Consider the following 23,532-nt stretch of genomic DNA (forward strand, 5'->3'; position numbering starts at 1 on the left):
CTGGAAATCTGATGGAAAAATGACATGTCAATGCAGCTAGAAAGTCAGTGGGTAGTGTGTGATCTCTCAAGAATTATTTTTTGTCAACAGAGGCAAAAATACTTCTGCCCACTTTGTTATATGAATTGGAATTGAAAGTTGGGCATCTCAGAAAATACATAAAAGTTGAATGCCATGAGAGTGAGAGACTTAAGAACTGTGTGTGGTAAAGCAAGAACAGAAAGGGGGCAGAATGAACGTGGACCAAATACCAAAGAGAGTGACCTGCGTGAAATAAGTATGTTGGGTGGTTTGGTCATACAGACAAAAAGAATGAAGATTAAATTACAAAACAAATGCATGAAGGAAAAGTGATAGGTAGAGAAGAAGGGGAAGACCGGAAAGTCATGGCTGGATGGAGCTGAAGAGATCCTCAAAAATGAAAAGGTAAGAAGTTTAAAGAACAAAAAATAATGTATGAATCAGTATATGGGCAGAGTGGAAAGAAGATAGTTTGCAAGACAAAGGTATGGAGAGGCATAATGAATGTTCTTGGTGTAAACTTGATTTTAATTATATTTTATTTTCTCTTATTTCCTGCCTTTGTTTTTGCTTACTATTTCTTGCTTTTTTCTATGCTTTGCATAATGTTGCTTTTGCTTATCCTGAAAAGGAATAGTTTGCCTAAATATATGTAAATCTCATGGGAAACTAGAAAATTGTTTAGCTATTAATAGTGTGGCCCCACATCTTATACACAACCTCTGTGTATTGTTACTTAGGTGCCACTGAGTCCGGATCACTATTTGACCAGTTCCTGGCAATAATTTGAGGTTGTTCTAACAACCTTCCAAGATGTTGTTGATCTATTTTATCCAGTGGATTTTCCATCTTCTACTTCCCTCAAGCTTGTCAAGCACATTAATCTTTTTTAGTCCAACATCTGCTCATATAATGAGCCCAAAGTGTGTGAGTTTTTGCTTGCTAATCATCACCAAAACAGAAAATCAGCTTTTATTTAATCTTCTTGTATTCTTAGTAATCATCTATAAATCCATAACTCAGAAGTGTTTACTTTCTTTCTTTAATTGTTTCTTAATGACCAGCTTTCCCAGTTATAAATTACCACTGGAAAGATCATTGTTTTAATGCTGACTTTAGCCTATTATCTTGTCTGTTACTGCTTTTCTCCTAGCATTCATATCCTCTCTACTTCTACAGTATGCTGTCCATTTCTATCTACTCTGCAGCCCAAAAATTCAAAACTATGTACCAACTTCATTTCTTTGCCATCAGCTGTGGGTTCACTAAGAAGGCAAGCTGACATTCCCTTTGTCTTCTTAATATTTAACATTAACCTGAATTTTTAAATTTAAATTTTTACTTCCTTAATGAGTTCTTTAAAGTCTTCCTTACTTTCAGCTAACAAAGTATATAACCTAGGGACAATGTGAATCCTAACCTCATTTCCGTCCCTGTTCTCAATCACTCTGGTTTTTCCAAGTTAATTCTAATACCAGCTTCTTGTTCCTTGTAAATATTCCTCTGAGGAATATGCATTTGATTATTTATATAAATATATATCTTATGGAGGAACACCATAAATCTCAAACAGCTCCTCCTAAGGAAAGGAATCCAGGCAGTGGTGTTAGCAGTGGAGTGTGTGTGTGTGTAAAGATTGGCAAGTGATATAAATTACCTTTGCATATCCTTCTTTGTTTTCTCTGCCCTTCAACAATTTTTATGCTCTATTCTCTGTATGTATCCTTTTATTACTAACTGACCAGAAAAGAGGGGCAAAGACAGCAGCAAAAGGTAAGAGGGCTGAAGAATACAGACTAAACCATCAACTGGCATCACTTAGAGCTGTTAACAGAAATAAACTAAAGAAAATATTTATCATGATCTCAAGGCCAGTACTGTACTAATAAACAAAGCTTTAAGAAAAGAAATGAAAGCATCAAACAAGATGAAAATATACAGGACAAAACAAAGTGTGAACTAATACATCAAAAGGGATGGAGCTTGCCCTGGGGTGCTCTACCCACCATCTTGCCCATTTTTAACTGCAGACTCTGGATCTGGGGTGAATGGTGATCCTCCCGAAACTTCTCACCAGTGAGAGGCAGGAATTCCTTCTGCATTTTCCCACTCATTCATATAACAATAGGGGATAATGATGCCAAACATACATATGTCTTTCAGTCAGTTTCATACTGTATATATAAACAACTAACTTCTTACATTACAGAATATACAGCAGTTGAGTTTGCTCCAAGAGGTAACATTTCTGAAGCAAATTTCTGATTATGAAGCAACTTTCAGAAAAATCAGCTCATATGCTTCTGTCTTTCCAACAACTGTTCTTTGGGTGAGGAATCTTAGAACAGAACAGAACAGCCAAAACCTAATACCTGTGAATGAATACGTTTAAAATTATGCAACACCGTTCACAACTGTCTGACAAATCCAACACTAAAATCTAAATAAAGTCTAATTTTATATTTAAAAGATTAAAAACAGGATTTGTTTTCCAATTGCTTTTTGAGTAGTTGGGTAGATTCCTGATAGAACCTTTTCCTTGTATTTTCCAAAGTCAAATGTGTGGACATATTTTTTTAATAGTTTGAAAATTTCAGGTTTTTCAGAAATTTTCACCAGAATCATCAACTAACTCAGACATACTGTACTATAGGGGCAACATGAAAGGGCAGAACACTACTAGTTTTTTATTTTATTAACATATATTTATTACTTAATATGGCAAAATATATTGGTTGGCTTTGGGTACTATATATCTTTTCCTGGATGGGTGGAGTGGGGGCCCCATTTGCAGTAAAATGTCTTAGCCCCCATTGCTATTTTAATAAAGGAATGGGAATCTTGGTGATGGGCAATACAGTACTTAAATAAAACCTTAATGTTATCTGGTTAAAGAATTATAGCCACATAATGCTATCCCACCAAAATCCTTTTGGTTCAGACATTACCCTCCTATCCTGTGAATGGATTTTTAAAAAATTAGATGATAACATACATGAATAAAGTTATTAAGCTCTTTCATTCAACTGTTTTGCTTTTTTTTTTTTTTTTTAGTTAAACAGAGTTGGCTAATCTTTCAGTGTCTGCTTTAACAAAGCATATCTCAGATTAGTACTGTAATCAGCATTCCTCCCTCATCAATAAATTACTGTGGGGGAGAGTCGTGGGGCTGTTCTTCACAACTACATTAATGTATTTTCCTTCACTCCTTGAGTTGGTAAAAAAATATGCTGGTGATTTGTATTCCCCTGGTGGCCTCTAATCCTCTAATCTACCTCCCTTCTGAGGCTTGTGAGCTTGCTGGAGGACAATGTAAGGGCAGCAGTTGGTAGATTCCCCTGACTTTGTCCTCCTGCCATCTAGTGTCAGCAGCCAACGTAAAAAACTACCACCCATCATTGTATTTAAAGTCTGATGGGATGGGGTTGGACAAGGGTCAGTGGGTGGGTGGGTTTAGCCTCCTTTCAAGAAGCCCAGGTGACAGGTAACTTGGATAAAGGTTGATGTTCAGTCGTTAAGTCGTGTCCGACTCTTCGTGACCCTATGAACCATATCGCACCAGGCCTTCCTGTCCTTCACTGCCTCCCTGAGTTTGCTCAGTTTCATGCTCATTGCTTCAGTGATGCTATCTAACCATCTCATCCTCTGCCGTCCCTTTCTCCTTTTGCCTTCAATCTTTCCCAGCATCAGGGTCTTTTCCAAAGAGTCCTAAAGGTGCTCTGCACTAATCACCTGTCACTTGGGTAATTTCTGAAGATGGGTCTACTAGTCTTCTGAAAAGCTGGTAAATCTGTATCTAAAACTAGCTCAGCTGAGTTGGAGGAGGGGTGTGGGGTGAACCAGGAGGGAATTCACATGACAAATGAGAGATCTCCCTCTACTTCATCCCGTCTGTTCCTCAGCTCCACTGACCTATCAACTGGGCTAGTTTTTTGCACCCTGGTTTGCAGGGTGCCTCAGAGCTCTACTCTCTTTCCATTCCTATTTAACATCTACATGAAGCTGCTGGGTAAGGTCATCCACCAACATGGAGTGTCACATTATCAATATGTTGTTGGTATCCAACTATACATCTCTGTCCTGGGTCGAATCAAGTCATGCCATCAAGAGTCTTTCCCAGTGTCTGGAGATTGTAGGAGTCTGGATGGGGAAGAACAGGCTTCAGCCCACCACTGGCAACTCCAGGTGGGTTATGAAGCCCACTGGATCGGGAGACTTTCTATCTGTACCTCTGAGTCAGGTTGAATTCCCCCAACAGAGTTGGTGTACAATTTGCAGGTCCTCTGGGGCTCATAGCCTTTCCAGAGGTTCATTTTGTGCACCAGCTGCACCCTACTCACAATCATTCATGCCTTAGTCACCTCCTGATTTGATTACTATAATGTGCTACATTGGGCATATAATAATATATTGGGCTGTCCTTAAAGAGCATTGAGGAGCTGTAACTATCCAGAATCCAGTAGTGCAGGCAGTTTGGAGCATTCCACAATACACTCATATAATACCATTGTTCTGCGAACTATGCTGGCCTCTAGTCAGCTTCCAGCTGCGATTCAAGGTGGTGGTTATCACCCATAAAGCCCTACATTGGCTTATTTGTGGGGCCACCTGTCTCCAGCTGTTTTTGCTCACCCCACCAGAACTGACTCCTTTGTACAGATAGTCCTCGAGTTATGATTGTGATTATGTGATGTCACATGAGGCAATCCAGGCAGTCCTGATTGTTGTAGTAACCCAAGACACGCGGACCAGGTCTTTAAGTGGGAAGCGGAGGGAGTTCCAGGTAAGGAATGTGGGGGTGTTGCAGCGGGATGGGAGAGGCCCTGGGAGGCCTGGCACAGGCTGTGTGCAAGTTGGGGGAAGAGCTTCTTAATGCAGTGTGAGCTCAGAAAGGCCAGGGAATGAGGGCATGGGTGCATGCAGTCCCAGGGGGGCCATGGAAAGAGGACACAGGGATGCATGTGTGCATGTGTGAGATCACAGGGAAGCCATGGAAAGACAGTCTGGGGTATGTGTGTGCATGTGTGCGAGTGCAAGGAGGCTGTGGAAAGAGGGCACAGGGTACATGTGAACGCAGGGAGGCTGTTGAAAGAGTACACAGGGTGGTAAGTGTGTGCAAGCACAGGGAGGTCGATCACAGGGAGGCTATGGAAAGAGGGCACAGGGTGCGTGCGATCACAGGGAGGACATGGAAAGAGGGAGCAGGATACATAAGTGCATGTGCGATTGCAGGGAGGCCAAGGTGCGTGTATGCGAGCACAGGGGGGCAGTGGAAAGAGGGCGCGGGGTATGTGTGTGCATGTGTTTGATCACAGGGAGGCAGTGGAAAGAGGGCATGGAGTGTGTGCGAGTGAAGGGAGGAAGGAGGGCAAGGAGGGCAAGGAAGGCACGTGCATATGAGTGAGGGAAGAAAGGCATATAAGGAGACCTACCCCAGTGACTTGTGACCTTCCTTGCCAGCTTCCCATTACTTTGGTTAGGGAAAATTGCTTGAGGGAAATTGGTTGCAAATGGCGATCACATGACTGCAGGATGCCGCAACTGGTCATAAGTGCAAGCTGGTTGCCACGCACCTAAGTTTGTTCACTTGACCACGAGGGCACTGCAATGGCCGGAACTTTGAGAACCCGTCGTAATTTCAAACTATCGCTGAACGAATGGTCATAACTCGAGGACTACTTGTATTAAGCAGTGCAATCTTGTTGGATTCAGAAGTCGTGCCTTCTCTCTCACAGTGCCTCCCTGTGGAACAGCCTTCTCTCCAGACATACAGATGGCCCTGACCCTGTTGGACTTCCACATTCCACAAGGTGCTAAAATCTTTTTGTTCCCTTAGACATTTGGATGGGAGGTTAGGCAAGCCTTGTTGGTTGATTTATTTTTATTGTTTTTATTTGTTGTTTTTCACTGATTGTAAAATGGAATGATTTCTTAGACCTCTGGTGTATAACATATTGTTGTTGTTGATATTTTTTATTCTTTTTTTTTAAAAAAAAAAACCTGTTCACCACTCTGAGTCACAGTAGTGAGATGGGCAGCCATACAAATTGTTTAAATAAATATATGTTTAAATAGATTACAGTAGGCAAAGTGGCACTGTCTCCCTCCCCAAGTAATACTAACAATAAAAAGCATAACCATGCAAAAGCCCTTGTTGGCAAAAACAGCAGAAAACCTTTAATGTGCTCATTTGGGACAGCACCAGCCTCAGCCAATCGATAGGAACTTAGCAGATTCTACCTCCCCTATAAAGCCCCACATGGTGTAGATGAGGTTGTTTGTGGGACCGTCTCTCTGTAGCTGTTTTTGCTCACCCAGCCAGAACTAACAGGGTCCCTTCTATTAGGCTGCATCATTAGAACATGTCCCGTAAGAACAGTTAATGGGGTTTTCCAAGCCACAATGAGCAGGTTGTGTTGAAAAGCCCATAGAGTAAATAAAAGTAATTTGTTTGGGCCTTCATGTCAGTCTTGACTCATGACAACTGCCTGGACTAGTCCCTGCAGTTTTCTTGGCAAGGTTTTTCAGAAGTGGTTTGTCATTGCCTCTTCCTAGGAGAGTGACTGGCTCAAGGTCACCCAGCAACCTTTGTGCCTAAAGTGGGACTAGAACTCACAATCTCCTGGTTTCTAGCCTGGTGCCTTAACCACTACACTCTAAGGCTGACTCTGAGGTCAAACAATCCTTTTCTAGAAAGCCCCCAAGAGGAGCATAATGGCAGCGAAGCAGCAAGTTGGGTGGGAAGGACTAAGGACCCTCAGCCCACTCAACCCTCCACCACATCCCATTTCAAGAGGGAACTGAGGTCATCCATTATCCATTTGTCTGGTCTAAATATTTTCCTCTTGTTGCTTGATTGCAATAGGAAGGAATTCTTTTAAAAAAAGAAAAGGGGGTGTAAACATACACTCATTTACACCAGCAGGCTTTAGGCATCACAAAGTGCTCCAAGGTCAAAGCCAACCAAAGTGTTCTGCTTGGTTGATAAAGGTGGAATAGTTGCATCAATGGGAATCATTTGACTGGAAGCACTCAAAATCATTTGAAGGCCACAGAATAGCTAGCTTATCTCTCTCTCTTTTCCTTCCTCCTATTATATAACAGAGATAAACATAAAAGATTAATTTTAATTACGAAATAGTTCTTTAAGACTGAATTATATTAGACTTCTATATATTCTGGATACTGTTTGCTTATTTCACTCTAATATTATAATGTGTTAAAATATCAATTATAGTTGATAGTTATTGTTCTGTGCATGTGGTAAGTTCGTGTATTTGTATTTTTGAAAAACCTTCCTAGTTTTTAAAAAATTATCTGGGATTTTCTTGACTGTACAACTGGAAGGACACAGCTGTTTAAAAGAGGCAGAAAAAGTCCAGCTGCGATATGCATTGACTCTGTGACAGAAAATGCAAGTGGTAAATATTATTGCGATTGGCAATAATAAAAATGGAATAATAGATCTGTTCCCTAAATCCTTCACATATCTTAGGTTGTCTCACCTGCCTAAAGGTACTGTAGAGCCATCTGACAAAATGTGCCTTTTGAGTAGAGTAGCGCATAGAAACTTTTCTTTTCCATCTCTTTCTTCCCAGCTCTGTGTGTACTTATCCCCAATATCTGTCCTCTGTTATGTAACATCCTTACTTATGGGACAAAAAGGATATGCTAGCTTGCTTATTGTGCACACACAACGCTATACGATACACATGCATACATACATATATTGTGGTATTCCTGCTACCATCCTGGATAAAAAAACACCAAATAAGACAATTTTGACGTTTTGAGTGCACTGCAGTGGGGCCAAACTCTGGACAAAGATCTAAATTTCTTTGCGGTAATACCATGTTATCTCTTTGTCCAGAGATCCTCACCAGACACTGTATATCACAAGGCCAAGTCTGCAAAAGAAAATTGACTGGTCTTCAGAGGTATTGGAAATGGCTGGCTGAAATGTAGTAGTGTCATCCTTTCTTCTTAATTAAACAAGGCTAGAGGCAGTCATTTCAAATCATTCTGAGAACTACTCTGTAAAGTTTTTTTTAAAACATCTGAGCTCTTCGTACAAGCAATAGAGAATGCTAGCTGCTGCCTACTAAAACAAGGTTAAGGAGCCTGTTCTTCTCCAGATGATGTTGGATTACTACTTCCCATCATTTATCTTCAGTAGCCATTGTGGCTTGGACTGGTAGATGCTGGAGAATGGTAAGAGAACTCATTGACTTACATTCTCAGCTATCATCCTAGAGATATCAAGGCCTTTCTGTGGAGTAGAGAGAAGTTAGTTTTGATCATCAGTTTCCATGGTACATTTCATATCTGTTTGTGGAGGAGCACATCTCACGAAAGGTTATTTGGTTATTTGGTTACTCAAATTATAGCACAGTTAGACAAAAGAAATACAACCTTAGGCATCTGAACCCAGCCTCTGATACACAGATACACTTATTGCCACTTACTGAAACATTGTTTTCAATAAATTCACATTTTTGAAGTATCTCTTGAATTATTTTAAAATACCTATGCATTTCCCTACTCCTCCTTATTTTTCATTCTCTGTCCTTCACCTGGTTTTTATGATTGGAATAATACTCAAATTAAATATCAGGCTAACATGGAAATTCATGACTTACACATGAGAGAAGGCAAAGCCTTATAACTAGATGTTCATGAGCATCTTAAAAGGCTGTGTTTGGGTCAGGAGTTTCTGCAGGTTATGCTAAAAAAAGTCAAGATGGCAGCCACAATGGTGCGATCAAAGCTCTGCATCATTTTTATGGGCAACCCCGGTAGATACCCGTGGCTCAGGAAATGGAAACTCTACACCAACTAAAATGCAATTCTAAAAGAAGCATTAGTAAGGAAAAAAGCAGTATTACAAAAGACCTACTGGCTTGCTTTGCTTTCTCTGCATAGCTGGTAGTCAGATCTTCATCAACCGGGTGCTCCACAGGACCTATCATGGGGATAAGGTGCCGCTCTGCTCGAATGGTCCTAGTTGCATGTGGTAGGAGCATGGCTTCAAGGGACGCCTCCGTCTCTTCAAATAAGTATGGTTGTAGCAAAATTTCACTCTCTGAGACAGGCGCGTCGATGTGGTTTTCTGTCTGGCACACAATCTCCCTCTTAGCTACTCCACCAAGGCTTTCTCCTTCTCCACCTCGTGCCACCACTTCAGGAGTGCTGTCATAGCCACTCTGCTCGGAGACTTCATCATGTGGCTCACCCACTTTATTATTTGGTCCCCCTGGGGGGGAACGAGGACTCTTCTTGCGAGCTCTTCGATGCTTTTCTTGGGCAATGTTGTCAGCATCGCTGTCTGTCTCAGCATAGTAGGCTTCACTGTCTGGGGGGGAGGTCACGTTCTCCAAGGGCTGCTGCCGCTGGGGCTGCTCAGCTTCTAGGGCACTTTGGGGTCCTCCCATTTCGGGACTGTGTCCCTTGGAGGCTCGGCTTAGTGGGGAAGTAAGAGAGGCAGCTTGCAATTGTTTAGGAGAAGGGGAGCGCAGTAACCTTACACCAGACAGGTCCCTGGTAGTTGCCCTGGGGAGACCAGAAAAGAAAGAGGATTTTAATCAGTTACATGTGTTGCAAGACCCACTTCCAATCCATTGCTTTATTGTACCTTTTTGTTCTGCTGGCCACTGGGATGAAAGTGTAAGGATTGCCTTTTTTGACATTCCACCTTGGACACAACCTAGTGTTGGTTAGACTGCCTTCTTCAAGTTGCCATCATTCCCAGATCCTGCTTCGTGAATCCCTGGCCCTCTGCTGTTCATCTTGATCAATTACTTGGATGAGGAGGTGGAGTGTGGTGATAAAAGGTAACCTCCTATTCACATGTGAGCTGCATTCACTACCAAACCTATGAGATGCACACACACACACATCCCATACATGTGAGCTGCTTAAAGTGTCCTTGTAAGAAAACGCTCACAGCAAGCTGAATTGACCATGAGTGGGGACAGTGGGAAGGATCAGTCAGGGACCTGTGACCTAGTAAACCAAACTGTGTATATTCACTGACCATCTCTCAAAGATAGTATAGTTAGCATACTATACTATCTTCCTACTATACTAAGTAGGAAGGGATAAATAATAAGATCACCCAGATGAGTTTATCTAACACATTCCAACATCGTAATTTACATTGTGGCTGCCTTTTCCTTTGTCTTGTTTGGAAATGTAGTTGGCCAAAGATATATACTGTAAACTGGTTCTGCTTTTGCTCAGGGCTGCTCAGCAAGGTGCTAATGCTTTGATGGGAGCTTGGTGTATGCTGTAGTTGTTTGCATGTTTAATAAATGTATGTTGTTTCTTCAAAGTGATTTGGTTGATTTAGGGTGAGCCACTTTAAAAATTTGCAAGGTATACAAAGGGGTGGCTAATTCTTAGATGAAAGTGAGAAGATTCAGAAATATCTAGACAGGCCTGAGCAATCCACTGAAATGAGTAGGATGGAGTACAGCAGAGAGAAATGTAAAGTTCTGCATCCAGGTGGGAAAAATGTAAGGCTTAAGTATAGGATGGGGGAGACCTGGCTTAGCAGTAATACATGTGAATGGGATGGGTGTCCAAGTCTCCACAAGTTAAGCATCAGAGTGAGGCAACTGCTAAAAAAAAACCCCCAAATTTTATCTTGGGATGCATTAACAGGAGCATAAAAGGAAGTAGATCACAGGAAATAATTGTTCCACTCTATTCTGCCCTAGTGAGGCACCATTTGGAGGACTATGTTCAATTCTGGACACCATAGTTCAAACAGGACAGTGACAAGTTTAGAAGATGGCTATTAAAATAGTAAAGTGTCTGGAAACCAAGACCTATGACAAACAGTTAAGGGATCCAGTTATGTTTAGCCTACTGAAGAGATGACTGAGGGCAGGTCATTTGAAGAATCTGCCCCTTCAGAAGATCTGAAGGCTGTCACACAGAAGAGAGAGTGGATTTATTCTCAATTGCCCCACAGGGCAGACCAAGGAGGTTCAAACTAGATGCCACAAGGGACTTCCTGGCTGTACAAGCTGTCAGCCAGTGGAATAAGCTGCCATAGGAAGTGCCAAGTTCTTCAAACAGAGGCTGGATACAACATATGTCAGGGATGTTCTAGTGCAATCTGCAGTGAACAGGGAGTTGGGCTAGGTGATCTCTATAGTGGCTTCAAATTCTATGATTCTATGATCATAGAGTTTGATCCCAGGTATATATCAGGCATATTATAATATTTTGGAATATTAATCATACCCATCTCACATTGTGTCCAATCTATTTCATTCATCCACGTCTCTTTAATTTTTTGTTATCTGTTACCACTATCACACAGAATCAACCAGATTTTTAAAAGGGAATAAGAATAGTTGCCCCATTAACAACCTTGCACTGATACTATTCTTTCTTTCATTAATTATGCGGCAAAGAAATCCTGCAATATCATCCTAAAAACTCACCTATAGAAGAAAAAGATGAGTAATATTTAATCATTACAGGGTTTTTCTGTTATCATGTACATTTTATTTACATTTTCACCGTTTTTATATTTTCATTCTTTGAGAATTAAGTTGTGTTGTTATTGTTTAGTCGTTAAGTCGTGTCCGACTCTTCGTGACCCCATGAACCATATTGTGCCAGGCCTTCCTGTCCTTCACTGCCTCCCTGAGTTTGCTCAGTTTCATGCTCATTGCTTCAGTGATGCTATCTAACCATCTCATCCTCTGCCATCCCCTTTTCCTTTTGCCTTCAATCTTTCCCAGCATCAGGGTCTTTTCCAAGGAGTTCTCTCTTCACATTAGGTGACCAAAGTATCTGAGCTTGAGCTTCATTATCAATCCTTCCAATGAGCAATCAGGGTTGATTTCCTTTAAGATTGACTGGTTTGACCTCCTAGCAGTCCAGGGGAATCTTAAGAGTCTTCTCCAGCACCACAGTTCAAAGGCATCAATTCTTCGGCGCTCAGCCTTCTTTATGGTCCAGCTCTCACAGCCATACATTACTACTAGAAAAACCATAGCTTTGACTATGCGGATCTTTGTCGGCAAGGTGACGTCCCTGCTTTTTAATATGCTATCTAGGTTTGCCATAGCTTTCCTCCCAAGGAGCAAGCGTCTTTTAATTTCATGGCTGCAGTCTCTGTCTGCGGTGATTTTGGAGCCCAAATAAATGAAGTCTGTTACTGCTTCCATTTCTACCCCTTCTATTTGCCAGGAATTGATGGGTCCAGATGCCATGATCTTAGTTTGTTTAATGTTGAGTTTCAAGCCAGCTTTCGCACTCTCCTCTTTCACCCTCATCAAGAGGCTCTTTAGTTCTTCTTCACTTTCTGCCATTAGGGTGGTATCGTCTGCATATCTGAGGTTGTTGATGATTCTCCCTGCAATCTTAATTCCGGCTTGTGATTCTTCCAGCCTGGCATTTCTCATGATGTACTCTGCATATAGGTTAAAAAAGCAGGGTGACAGTATACAGCCTTGTTGTACTCCTTTCCCTATTTTGAACCAATCGGTTGTTCCGTGACTGGTTCTAACTGTTGCTTCTTGGCCCGCATACAGATTTCTCAGGAGACAGGTAAGGTGGTCTGGTACTCCCATCTCTTTAAGAATTTGCCAGAGTTTGTTGTGATCCACACAATCGAAGGCTTTTGCATAGTCAATGAAGCAGAAGTAGATGTTTTTCTGGAATTCTCGTGCTTTCTCCATGATCCAGCAAATGTTGGCAATTTGATCTCTAGTTCCTCTGCCTCTTCGAAACCCAGCTTGTACATCCGGTAGTTCTCGGTTCACGTACTGCTGAAGCCTAGCTTGTAGGATTTTGAGCATAACCTTGCTAGCATGTGAAATGAGTGCAATTGTGCGATAGTTTGAGCATTCTTTGGCATTGCCCTTCTTTGGAATTAGAATGTAAACTGACCTTTCCAATCCCGTGGCCACTGTTGCGTTTTCCAAACTTGCTGGCATATTAAGTGCAGCACTTTAACAGCATCATCTTTTAGTATTTTAAATAACTCAGCTGGAATACTGTCATCTCCACTAGCTTTGTTGTTAGCAATGCTTCCTAAGGTCCACTTGACTTCACTCTCTAGGATGTCTGGCTCAAGGTCAGTGATCACACCAGCGTGGACATCAGGGACATTAAGATCTTTCTTGTATAGTTCTTCTGTGTATTCTTGCCACCTCTTCTTAATCTCTTCTGCTTCTGTTAGGTCCCTGCCTTTTTTGTCCTTTATCATGCCCATCTTTGCACTAAACGTTCCTCTGATATCTCCAATTTTCTTGAAGAGATCTCTAGTCTTCCACATTCTATTGTTTTCCTCAGTTTCTTTGCATTGTTCGTTTAAGAAGGCCTTCTTATCTCTCCTTGCTATTCTCTGGAAATCTGCATTCAGTTGCTTATATCTTTCCCTTTCACCCTTGCTTTTCACATTCCTTCTTTCCACAGCTATTTGTAAAGCCTCATCAGACAGCCATTTTGCTTTCTTGCATTTCTTTTTCTTTGGGATGGTTTTAGTTGCTGCCTCCTGTACAATGTTACGGACCTCCGTCCATAGTTCTTCAGGCACTCTGTCTACCAAATCTAATCCTCTAAATCTATTCATCACCTTCACTGTGTACTCACAAGGAATATGATCTAAGTCATACCTGAGTGGTCTAGTGGTTTTCCCTTCATTCTTCAATTTAAGCCTAAATTTTGCAGGAAGAAGCTCATGATCTGAGCCACAGTCAGCTCCTGGTCTTGTTTTTGCTGTCTGTATAGAGCTTCTCCATCTTTGGCTGCAAAGTATGTAATCAATCTGGTTTTGGTATTGACCATCTGGTGATGTCCATGTGTAGAGTCGTCTCTTGTGTTGTTGGAAAAGAGTGTTTGCTATGACTAGCTTGTTCTCTTGACAGAACTCTATTAGCCTTTGCCCTGCTTCATTTTGTACTCCAAGGCCAAACTTGCCTGTTATTCCGATTACTCCTTGACTTCCTACTTTAGCATTCCAATCCCCTATGATGAAAAGGACATCTTTTTTTGGTGCTAGTTCTAGAAGGTGTTGTAGGTCTTCATAGAACCGGTCAACTTCAGCTTCTTCGGCATCAGTGGTTGGGGCATAGACTTGGATTACTGTGATGTTGAATGGTTTGCCTTGGATACGCACTGAGATCATTCTGTCGTTTTTGAGGTTGTACCCCATTACTGCCTTTCCCACTCTCTTATTGACTATGAGTGCAACTCCATTTCTTCTAAGGGTATCTTGGCCACAGTAGTAGATATAATGGTCACCCGAATTAAATTCACCCATTCCCATCCATTTCAATTTGCTGATTCCCAAGATGTCGATGTTCAATCTTGTCATCTCATGTTTGATCACATCCAGCTTGCCTTGGTTCATAGATCTTACATTCCAGGTACCTATACAATATTGTTCTTTACAGCATCGGACCTTCTTTTCGCTTCCAGATACATCCACAGCTGAATGTCCTTTCGGCTTTGGCCCAGCCGCTTCACTCTTTCTGGAGCTACTTGGAATTGCCCTCCGCTCTTCCCCGGTAGCATATTGGACACCTTCCGACCTGAGGGGCTCATCTTCCGGCGTCATATCTTTTAGCCTTTTAACATTGTCCACGGGATTTTCTTGGCAAGGATACTGGAGTGGGTTGTCATTTCCTTCTCCAGTGGACCACATTTTGTCAGAACTCTCTGTCATGACCTGTCTTGGGTGGCCCTGCACGGTATAGCTCATGGCTTCACTGAGTTACGCAAGCCCCTTCGCCACGACAAGGCAGTGATCCATGAAGGGGAATTAAATTGTATTTATATTTTATTTAGATTTCACTATTATTATATGGGAATTATGTTCTGAACTAGTTTGAAGAATGTTGTTATTATTTAGAAACAGGTAAATGCATGTACATGTAACATAAAGAATATTCAAAATGTCTTTCACCTTACAAAGTTAAATGTATGCAAATTAATACAGTCTTCTGCTATGGTGATTAAATTTATTATGACATGCAGTGAAGTTTGCAGATTTGCTTTAATCCTGATGCTCATTTGTCATAACCTTTCATTTAAAATAAATAAAGAATGCTTACGATTTCATTATTACATTTATCTCAGCCTTTCTAAGGGTTCACATGAAGCAAACTGGGTATGAAGGAATGGAGGCAAAGAGTACTATATAATCTCTAATATATGAGCAACAATTTGTGCTTCTGAACATGAGTAGTTATGAAAATACAAGAGGAAACTTTTTACTCATCATGCTTAGAAGGAGGCAATTTGATGCACTTTTGGATTATAGTTTCTATAGGCTACAGCCAACACAACCAGTTTTCTGTCATAACTCAATGGTAGTCTGACTGTGGCACTTCTCCAAGACGTTGGGATTGAAACAGATATAACATAGGAAAACATAACCCAATCAACTGCATGGTTCACTTTAAAGCCACTAGAAAGGGTTCCAGTATTGACCAGAGTAGTAGCACTGGAGTTACCAGCCATCCATTCTTAGCACTGCTGTCCTACTCAATTGGGGTCCTCATAGTTCCCCTCCCTTGTATTTGCTTTGGCCCTCAAAAGAGAGATCTTTCCCAGGCCTACCCTCAGCATTTGTCACTGAAAAGCATCAGGAATGGATTAGGGTGATCTGAATGGGAAGCCTGCTGAGTAACCACAGAGCACTAAACCTCCCCTTGATAAGGGAGTAGAAGAAGAGACAACTATCAGCTGATCTAAAATCAAATATTTACAAGAAATGAAGAGATTCTCTGAATGCAGAATCCTGCTCCCCAGACTACACATTGTTTCTGAAGGAGTAAAACATGCAGGATGAAGAGATCCCATTAACTAACAGAGTTGATTATGTTGTCCTTGAGCCTCTTTGTAAAAGGTTGATTCACATGCCTGGGTGCAGACCTGACTGTATTATACAGTTCATTTGGAAGCTGATGAATTTGGTTTGTGGATACAAACATCAGCAACAGCATACATGAGGGTTGACTCTGTCAACATGAGGAAGGTTAGATCTTCAGTGGCCTCAAAGCCCAACACAACCCACCAGTTATGTACACTGTCACTCCAGGGGCCCAATCAGCCTCCTATTTTTGCTGCCTTCCTGAGGCTACAAAAAGAAGTGGTGGAATTGTCAAGCATTTCATGGATCAAACTGTATGACTGGTTGGCAATGTTCAGTTTAGTGGAGGGTACATTCATGAAAGCCTACATCATCACCACCACCACTAGCTCATACAGAGGAAGCAAAGCTATCTCTCCAAAGTTGTTTATCAACATTGCAACTTTAGGGCCCTCTCCCAAACTGTTGCCAAATGTTAGCAGCAACACAAAAGTGTTGCTGAAGCACTGTGTCTCTGGAGGATTTCTTTAGTGGGGTTGCTTTCTCCCTGCTCACCTGCCATGGATACATGAGAAAGAGGCAGAAAAAAAGTGGCTCCACCCCCAGTGGTGTGCTGGTAAATGTTTAAGAACCAGCTCTGACAGCTCCATTGTCACTGTCGCAGCACACCGCAAAACAGCTGATCAGTGTACTAGGCATAGTGGCTCAGCAATGCTCTCAGCCAGCTCGAAAATCCAGAGAACTTAACATTTGACCCTTGCAAGCCAGTAGAACACCAGCACACCACTGCTCCAACCCTAGTCAGGCCACCAAATGTTGGTTTCTTGTTTTTGAATTTAGGAGATAAATCAAATGTACTAACTACTCATAGACTAATGCTGTACAGACACATACATGCACACCTGGCAATAGAGCCAATATGAGATTACAGACAATAAATTAATATTTACAATTATTACATTTTAAAAGTTAGAAGTTAATAGGTTATAATGAATAATCAAAGAAAAGAGAAAAACTAAATAAACTAACAACCAAGAAATCAAATTATCAGTTTTAAAAACAAAATAAATGACTAAAACTTGAATAAGGATTGAGTCAAATGAGTTTTGTTTCGTTTTTTTAAAACTGGGCCAACCCACACAAATATTTCTTGTTCCAGCTTGAGAATGGCTCACAAACCATTCCAGAGGACATGCCAGCATCTCACCCCACTGCATCTCATTGTCCACCTGCAGCCCAAGGGAATTTGGCCTCCCAATGCTATGTATGTGCAATGCAGGACATGTGGATGTGCAAAGGGGACACAGACTGAAATTACATTGCATATGGCTCCAATTAGCTCCACTGGTTGTCTATGATACTACCCTCTTCCCACAAGGTGACAACTAATAGATGGGAAAAAACTCTAACTTGTCACTTCTACCTAGTGGTTGGGAGGTCCAAGAGTTGACTGATCAGTTGGTGAACCCATAGATTGATATGTGCCAGTTGGAGAAGGCTTTTCTCATGGTGAATAAGGTTGGACAGAACTTTCAGTTATGGAATCAGAAATCATGGATCTCAGAATGCTGTGTTAAAGTTGTTTGGGACAGCAACCCAGCTGAGACATGTTCCGGGTGCATGTTGTTGGGCTAGCAAGATTTAGGGCAAAATTATATCCTGCTGACTTCAGGATGGGAGGAGAGCATAGCAAAGCAGCTGTGTGGATGCAGTACAGTATTGTCTATTCTGCCAGATATACTGAAGCTATCTAACAATAAATAAGCACAGATATACTTTGATTTCTCCCACCAACTTTTATCCTCCCCCATCTACTTCTTAGAATGTGATATCTTGTATACAACTTTACAGTATGGCCCTTGACCTGAGAAAAGAGGCCCACCTACAGAAAGCAGGTGAGGATTGTCCTCTGCAAAGGTAAATCTGAAAAAGGCTACAAACCAACTAATAGGCCAGTATAAATTCAGTTGTTCCTCTATGGGTTTGCCACTTAGCAGAGCTCCTATATTTTGTAGATTGCTTCATGAACATTGATGTAATATGTAAAATCACAAGCATCGTGGGAATGTAGGAATGGAAAGGGCTGTTACCGTTTCCTTGTTCATGTAGCTTTCAAGGGCATAGGTGTCCTATTAAACCAAAAATCTCTCTGACTTTCACAATTTATTTATACAGTACCTCACCAGGAATTCTTGTGCAATAAAAACTTGACAGCTGTACATCTGGTGCTCTGAGCTTCTTCCTTATATTAAATTGCGTTCTCCCTCTGAGAAAAGCCTATTCCATCCCTTTCTATAGACCTGAACTTTGAGCAATGAGGCAAGCAGGAAGATGGCTAGATGGAAGAGGAATTTTGCCAAATTCAACTGAATACAGATTGGAGTCATTTTCTAAGCATATTTTGTGTTGGTAATGATGACAAAAATAATTTTTACCACCATGAATTTTTCTCAGTGTCATCCAATGGATCTGAAACCAACTGGAGTACTGTAGAAATGAACATGGAAGAACTAAGTAGCAGAAGACTACTTGGAAGACTAAGTGGACAAGATTCTTAACTAACTACCTTTTATAGCATTACATGTAATAGAATGGAAACTAGATTTAGGAGGCTGAAATTGATACTAGCCTCTTTAAATGAGGCAGGAATTAGCTACTCCTCTAGAAGACACCTAGAATATATAACCACCACTGACCAGTTTGCCAACATTCCATTCATAAGCCAGATACTCAAGTGGGAGGTTCCCAGCCAACTCCCTAGACATTTTTAGATGAAAACTATTTTCTAGAGCCAATTCAATCCCACTTCAAGATTGTTTTGGAATGGAAACTACCTTGGCCATTCCGTAGGATAATTTTTGCATGTTTGGGGGAGGTGAGAGGGAATATGATCCTTTCAGCCAGTGTGCCCTTCTGCATATACTGCTGAGTTGGATGTTAGAGGAACTTCTTTGCAGTATTTTGTTCCTAGTTGGATTATTGCTTTACTACTTGACAGTCATTAAATGGCCACTTTCACAGCAGATTTAAACAACCAGGTTGTCCTAGCCTAAGTACGAGCTACTAACAATTTCTCAAGGAGAAGAATATACCATGTCATCTTTTACTGACCCCCAATCCACCGAAAATGTATCTCTACCCATCTTTTTGTGCTACACATCAAAATAGTGCTTTCTGACTTGTGATGGCACAAGCAGTGCTGTTCATTTTGATTACTGTGCTCATTGCCTTGTAGGCAAGGTCTCCATTTCAACTGATGACTATGTGCTGTGGCACGAACGTCCCCTCCCTGCAGTCCATGGTTGCTGCCCACCATGGTCATTCTGTCCTGGGTTCCTGGGCTGCCTGCCCCATTCAAAAGGGATGACAGCTCTGTCCCTCTTTTTTTTTTTTCCCTAGTGAACTAGTGAAACACTAGAGCAGTGTTTCTCAACCTTGACAACTTTAAGGTTCTGGGAATTGAAGTCCACACATCTTAAAGTTGTCAAGGTTGAGAAATGCTGCACTAGAGGGTATTAAGTTCCCAATTGGAATGGTGAATGGTGGGGCTTTCCCCACTTTTTCTCTTAGAGGTTCACTGATGGAATGATGAAATGGTTCTTCCCTTCTTTCATAACAAGGTAAAATTGACAATACTTCTGCCAGTTTCTCTTCCAGCCCAAGTCACAGGAAGATGGATAAAACTGGGATTTTCTTTTTTGTTTTTAACTAGTCCACCCGCAGATGTACCAGATGGGAAAATGTCAGAAGTAAGAGTGAGTTAATGGAGGGGCTCATATAAAAGGTCTATCAGTGAAAATCTCATATCCTCAAAGATGTCCACTGAAAGGAAAGGGATTGGTGCAGGCTTTCCTGGCACAGGTAAGGCTGGTAAAGAAGCCAGACATCCAGCAGTGAGGAGCATGCTAAGCATAGTCCAGACAGAACGCCAGGCCATCACTCCAAAGTGGAGGAAGGGCTTGAGATCTGGCTTCATTTTCAGCCCAGTTCCTCCTAAACCTTCAGGAGTGTTTTTGTGTGGCACTGTGAAAGCATCCTCATCTTTCTCTTCCCTATGGGCCAGCATTCCCTCCAGCTGGTGAATGGGGCAATAAAACAGCAGTTAGCCAGTGCCCTGCCCCCTGCCCTCAGAGCAGCCACAAGGTGGCCTGTGGCCTTTACCTGAGGAAGGGAAGGGAGACTCCAGTAAGTGGATGCAATGGGAATTCTCACCAATGGAGAAGTGCAGATGGCCAGGCAATGCAGCAAACTGACCCATTTCCCCCATCTGGAGCAGTACTGGATCCAATTAACTTCCAATGTTAATCATGTCTATGCGTAAAGACTACTGGAAGCCTTACACATTATGGGGCTGTGTAAATCCTGTGCCGATCTTGAACTGAAAGAGCCCTGTGGGGGAAATATGATAGTGCTCTTCAAATAAGCCAAAAGAATATCAGACAGAAGAAGGTCAAGACAGACCTGTTTTCTCTCATTCCAGAGTGCAGAAGGACACAGAACAAGGAGCTTGCATTGCAGAAAGGCAGATTCCAAGTGATTGTTAGGAAAAAGTTCCTGCTAGTAAGAGTTCAGTTACTTGGAGAGATGATGGGTTTCTCTTTACTTGGATATACTCTTCTACTTCAGGAAGAAGCTCTGTAGCCTTCTGTCTGGAATCCTTCCATTTAGATTCCACCCCTGAACTGGAGATGAACTCAAAACCTGATGGCCAACATGGCCATCAAATTCTATGATTTTATATCCAGGAAGCTTCTCTGTTGCTTTTCATAGCTTCTGTGCATGGCCAATATTATAATATTGTTCCTCCTTTCAGCATAGGTAATGTTGCAGAATTGGCAACATGCCATACCATGATTTGCAGACATCTGTAATGCTGCCATGGATCTTCCATGGGTGTTGGGTTGGGGGGTGGGAGGAGAGACAGATAAAGAATGTGTTGCTATAGCAGAACTTGTTTGAAATAGAATAACTCTTTTCAGCTTCACTGCTGGGAATCCCTCAGACTCTCCAATTGTACATCAGCAGCTGTCAGCTTCAATGACATCACAGTCTTCTCACACCTTGTTTGTTCCTACCTCAATAACTTAACCAGTTACATAAGCTGTAAGGATCCTTTTCCTATGATTGTTAACTTTCTACAAGAGCTTTTGGCACAGGCTTTATCAAATATTTTTAAAAAGTAATGTGCATAATATTTATTAGGTTATGTAACATACCTTCATCTCAAAGATTTTTAACAGTTTGCTGAGATAGGAGATTGACAGGGACATACTAATTTGTAAGAATTTTTTTATATGTCTGGCTCAATTGATCCTGAAGTCCATACTCCAATGCAGTTATACAAAGTAATTTTTTAAAAGTATTCATTTAAAAAACATTTCTAAGATCAGCAATCTAGAAGATAAAAACTTTGAGAGTACACAGTGTCATTGCATTGAATCTATGTCATGGCTTTATGTTTCAGCCATAATATCCACAATATGAAGGGCCATACATCCCTGATACTCTGGTACTGTACAGTACAAGGCAACTGGATTTTAAAAGACTCCAGGTGTCATTTAGAATATTGCACAGGAAAGCTGATATTACAAGTCTGACATCCTGCTTAGAAGGGTCTATCAAAATGATGCGTGTTAGCTAAGTGGGCCTCAGCCTGGTCTGAATGCCAGAGTATACCAGAGCCTCATCAATCTCATTCTGATATTAATTTTTCAGCAGGATATGTGTAATAAATATCAGGGCAGAACCCGTGCATTGCTTCCAAATCTTTTTACTCTGATCTTTCCACGCACGCTTTAGCCTGAACACCTGATAGAGATAATTGAGGAGATTTATGAAATCAGGTATGATTCCACCAAAAGTTAATAAGAAGCATTTAATGCTGCTCTTCCAATTAAAAATATACAATTTACCCAAATGTTCTGGAGGCACTCAGCCCCACCAGAGGTCCCATTACCTTTTAACAACGATGCTGAGGGTGCTACTGGAAGAATCGATGATCTGCATGGCAGTGGCATGGGAGAGGCCAGCACATGGCTTTCCGTTAATGGATACAAGTTCATCATTTTCCCACAGGCCCCCACGACATGCTTTACTTCTCTTGCGAATCTAAAAAAAGCAAAGTTAGGATCAGCAGTCCAGAAGTACCTCTATCACCTACTCAACTTTTCAGCAGGTAGTGAGGGAGTCTTAGGCCGAGGCCCAGTCAGGTGTATCCACAGGGTACAATCAAAAAAGTAAAGATGGCAGCCACAACGGTGCGATGGAAGCTCCACCCATTTTATGTCACACATTAAAAATGGGCGGAGCTTCCGTTGCATCATTTTGGCTACCATCATGAGTGTTTTACCACACCCTGGCTCAGCCATTACAGTACACTCCTTTCTCACTTTTACTTTGGGATATGTACTTCATCTGAGCAAGAAAAAAAAAAAATAAAGTTGTTCACTGTATAACATCTAAGTGTTGGCAGTAACACTATCTTCCAAAATCTGTTGTTGGTTGTAAGCTATTTTAAGTATTGAAATATTTTAAAAGATAACGTGCAAAAGTTATCATTCATAAGTATTTACATAAATAAATTCACAAATAGAAAGAAGCTGAATATGCAAAGGTGCTACTGGTCAAATGGCTTCAGAAAGGCTTTTCAGGAGAGATGGTGAGAGCCAGCAGAGGAATATGGATAGGTGTCAGACGTGGCGTGTGGGGGGATGTGTCTTAGACACACTTGCCCATACAGTTGCCCTGTTGAGGTTTTGTCCACCCTATTAGGTAGACCAGACCAGGAAACCGACTCCATAGGAAGGCTAAAACTACTTTTATTGAGATGGGCTATAATAACAGAACCTTGCAAGTCTGATTGGACCTCCTTCCCCTTCTTATATTCCTGTGAATTAGGGAGGTGTCCAAATCTGTTCCGAATATTATCTGTTTGTTGTGAACATAAGACATTTTTTACCTCTTGTCACTTCATTAATGGAGCTTACTCTCTATAGGTTTCACTAGAAGAGGGAGAACTGATTATTTTTAATAATAATTTAACTTATATACTATTGTGAGAAAAAGGGTGTCTGCCCGTGCAAGGTAGGATAGGGTGCCAGACCCCTTTTTTTCAGAGGTTTTATTCACTGCTGCCACTCATGTAATTAATAACAATCGATAAGCCTCAGCTGAAGCACACAGAATCCAGGCCTACGGGTTGTGCCCACAGAAAACCAGGTGCCCTTTTTTAAATCTCTTTAAGAAACAGGTCCAACCATCTAGTGCATGGGTAAGGTCAGGCTTACCCCAGGCAAGTCCAGAGGACTAAGCCAATTCCCCAATTCTAGTTTCTAAGTCCATACATGTATTAAAGAATAAGCACAGAGGAGTCATCTAACAGGGTTTTATGGGGGGGTTACACAGCTTTCAAGGACATCAACACATGGGATAAAGCTACTTTCCAGGTAAGGCATGTGTAGGGTTACCAGACATTTGGCAAAAGGAGGACATGTCCTCCTTTTCATCCTCATGTCCTCCATCCAGCAGGCATAGCCTTAAAATCAAATATTATCCAGCTTTTTGAATGTCTTCTTTTTAAAAAAAAAATTGGACTGTTTTCACAACAGTGGTCATTCAAATTTTCATGTATTGTGACCTTGTAAATTGTCTGTTTCTTCCTTTCCCTTGTCCAT

General features: G+C 41.4%; 1 protein-coding gene across 2 annotated transcripts in view; it reads right to left on the reverse strand.

Moving 5' to 3' along the window:
- Positions 1 to 23,532, reverse strand: part of SYNPO2L (synaptopodin 2 like) — a 49,904-nt gene that overhangs the window by 16,221 nt on the left and 10,151 nt on the right. The window contains exons 2-3 of one of the 2 annotated variants that reach the window (XM_088128449.1): positions 21,816 to 21,967; positions 8,918 to 9,570 (exon numbers count right to left, since the gene is read on the reverse strand). In XM_088128449.1, the coding sequence (XP_087984575.1) occupies positions 8,918 to 9,570; positions 21,816 to 21,967 (805 nt within the window). The remainder of the gene's footprint in view (positions 1 to 8,917; positions 9,571 to 21,815; positions 21,968 to 23,532) is intronic. The other variant, XM_088128454.1, reaches the window with a different exon arrangement.

This window comes from Python bivittatus, unplaced genomic scaffold (genome assembly GCF_059951505.1).
Source record: "Python bivittatus isolate LINGU-HERP-01145 unplaced genomic scaffold, Pbiv_v1 ctg000050_np1212, whole genome shotgun sequence".
NCBI lineage: Eukaryota > Metazoa > Chordata > Lepidosauria > Squamata > Pythonidae > Python > Python bivittatus.